Below are 2,820 nucleotides of genomic sequence, written 5' to 3'. Positions count from 1 at the left end.
ATGGCTTTCAGTTCCGGCCTCAATCCCCTAAAGACATAGAGATTCTGCTCCATGAGGGATAATGGCCAGCCGGCCTGAGCTAGGGCCTCCACGAGAAGCTGTGCGCGGCCTAGGTACTCGGCGGTGGAGGAATGGCCTTGCCGTAAAACCTGGAACTACCCCAAGAGATTGAGGCACTGAGCTTGGCTGGAGGATCCGAGGGCACTTGTAATGGAGGCCCAGACTGCGGCGGACGTCTCTTTTCCGATCGCGAGATGGAGAACTTCATCCGCCATGGAGGAAACCAAAAGAGACAAGATGGACTGGTCCTGCTTCTCCCAAGCCTTGAAGGCCGGATTGGGAACGAGCGAGGCAGTCGCGTCGGAGGAATCATCGGCAGAAGGCGCAACAATGGTAGCCGGAGGACACAGAAATCTCCCATCAACGTATCCGAGCAACTCCTGGCCGCGGAGGAACGGAATCAATTGCGTACGCCAGAACAAATAGTTTTTGTGCCCACAAAATGATGAGCACCGGAGAGAGCATTCGCGCCTGCCGAAGATGGATTGCCGGTGGCGGAAGCAGTCCGGTCGGAAGAGCTGGACGACATGATCGGAAGAAGTCCGGTCGGAGGGGGAGCAGTTTGGCCGGTGGGGAGGAGGAGAGAGAACCGATACCTGATTGATACCAGATTAGAGAATTGAATGATTTCAGTTACAATAGAATTGAGATTACAAAAGTATATCCGTAACCAATCTCTAACTACTCCTGACAACTAGGCTATACTAAGTCAGCTACAACTAACACCATATAATTACAATCATATATTAATAATAATAATAATAATAATAATAATAATAATAATAATAATAATAATAATAATAATAATAATAATAATAATAATAATAATAATAATAATAATAATAATAATAATAATAATAATAATAATAATAATAATAATAATAATAACATTCCTAGGTTACCCAACGTCCTACAGGGGTTATCGGTGCATGGACCTAATATCTGGAAAGACCTTCATCTGTCGCCATGTTTGGTTTGATGAGAGTGTTTTTCCCTATGCAACAGGTGCACACAACAAGGTGGAATCAATAGACTCACAAACTAACTACCACGCCTTGGGCGTCGGGGCCCTTGGTACCTCATGAGCCACCACTGGTTCCGCTAGATGAGTCTCTCATAGCGGTTCATGTGCCGTCCTTGGCTATTCAGGACCATCAAGGGGCTGCTATGGTCCCAGTTCCCGCACCTCGGGCTCGGGCACGTGTTCGGGCACAGCCCCAAGAGTGGGGACACGTCATGCGTCTCCGCCACATGACACGGGGTAGGAAGAGCCTTTTCAAGCTCTCACGGCCACCGTAGATCCTACGTGATACAGTCAGGCTGTTGGACACCCACACTGGCGGGATGCCATAGATCAGGAGTTCAATGCCCTTCTGCATAACAATACCTAGAGTCTCACCCCGGCCAAGCCTGGCATGCATGTAGTAGGGTGTAAATGGGTCTTTCGCACGAAACGTAAGGCTGATGGCACGGTTGACCGGTACAAAGCCCGCTTGGTTGTCAAGGGGTTCAATCAGGTAGCCGGCGAGGACTTTTTTTGAGACCTTCAGTCCGGTCGTCAAGCCAACTACGGTGCGCATCATACTCTCCCTTGCCGTCTCTCGTGGGTGGACCCTACGGCAGCTAGATATCCACAACGCCTTTTTGAATGAGCGCCTTACGGAGACTGTATATATGCGGCAACCTCCCGGGTATGAAGACCTGGTACACCCAGACTATGTTTGTCACCTACAGCGGTCCTTGTACGGCCTTAAGCAAGCCCCCAGGGCCTGGTTTCATCGACTTCATGAGTTTCTCCTGTCCACGGGTTTTGTGGCGTCCAAAACTGATGTATCTCTCTTCTATTATACGTCACATACCTCACGTATCTACCTCCTGGTATATGTAGATGATATAATCATGATGGGTAATGACTTCGCCCTGTTGACCACGCTGTTAAGCCGTCTCTAGGAAGTTTTCAAGATCTAGGATTTGAGCACTCCGACCTTCTTCCTTGGCATTGCAGAGACAGTGTCTGTTGATGGTGGCTTATTACTTTCGGAACGGCGGTACATGGATGATATTCTGACTCGTGCTGGCATGGTGGACTGCAAGTCTCTCTCCACTCCGGCGGCAATCACTAAAGTCGCATCCTCGGCTACAGATCCTTATGAGAATCATATGCAATACTGTAGGCTAGCTGGGGCGCTGCAGTATCTCACCATCACTCGGCCGGACCTATCTTTTGCTGTAAACAGGCTCTGTCAATTCATGCACGCGCCGATTGATGAGCAGTGGGGCATGCTCAAGCGGGTTCTTCGTTACATCAGGGGTATGTTAACCTACGGTTTACGGTTGTCGGCATCACCATCGTCCAATGTCCACGCCTACTCGGATTCCGACTAGGCAAGGTGTCCCATTGATAGGAAGTCCACTAGTGGGTATGCTGTTTTCCTGGGTTCGAATCTTGTGTCGTGGGTGTCACGCAAACAGCGCACCGTTGCCAGGTCGTCCACTGAGGCAGAGTATAAGGGTCTGGCGGATGTCGCTGACGAGGTCACATGGGTTATGTCGCTGCTCCGGGAACTCGGACTACACTCCGGTACACCTGCCACACTATGGTGTGACAATTTAGGGGCCACATACATGTGTGCCAATCCCGTTTTTCACGCTCGAACCAAACATGTCGAGATTGATTACTACTTTAGTCGGGATAAGGTTGCAACCGGGGAGTTCTTGGTCAATTTTGTGTCAACGAAAGATCAGCTGGCCGACATCTTC

The 2,820-nt window shown here is 49.6% G+C and overlaps 1 protein-coding gene across 1 annotated transcript; it reads left to right on the top strand.

Moving 5' to 3' along the window:
- The first annotated feature begins 1,962 nt into the window (after window positions 1-1,962).
- LOC109148603 (uncharacterized mitochondrial protein AtMg00810-like) lies at window positions 1,963-2,445 on the top strand. Its single transcript, XM_019296337.1, has 2 exons — window positions 1,963-1,966; window positions 2,066-2,445. Exons 1-2 carry the CDS (start codon window positions 1,963-1,965, stop codon window positions 2,443-2,445), a joined length of 384 nt encoding a protein of 127 aa, XP_019151882.1.
- The last annotated feature ends 375 nt before the right edge of the window (window positions 2,446-2,820 follow it).

This window comes from Ipomoea nil, unplaced genomic scaffold, assembly GCF_001879475.1.
Source record: "Ipomoea nil cultivar Tokyo-kokei standard unplaced genomic scaffold, Asagao_1.1 scaffold2144, whole genome shotgun sequence".
NCBI lineage: Eukaryota > Viridiplantae > Streptophyta > Magnoliopsida > Solanales > Convolvulaceae > Ipomoea > Ipomoea nil.
The sequence above is the reverse complement of the archived record's forward strand: the minus strand, read 5'-3'. Positions and strand labels throughout refer to the sequence as shown.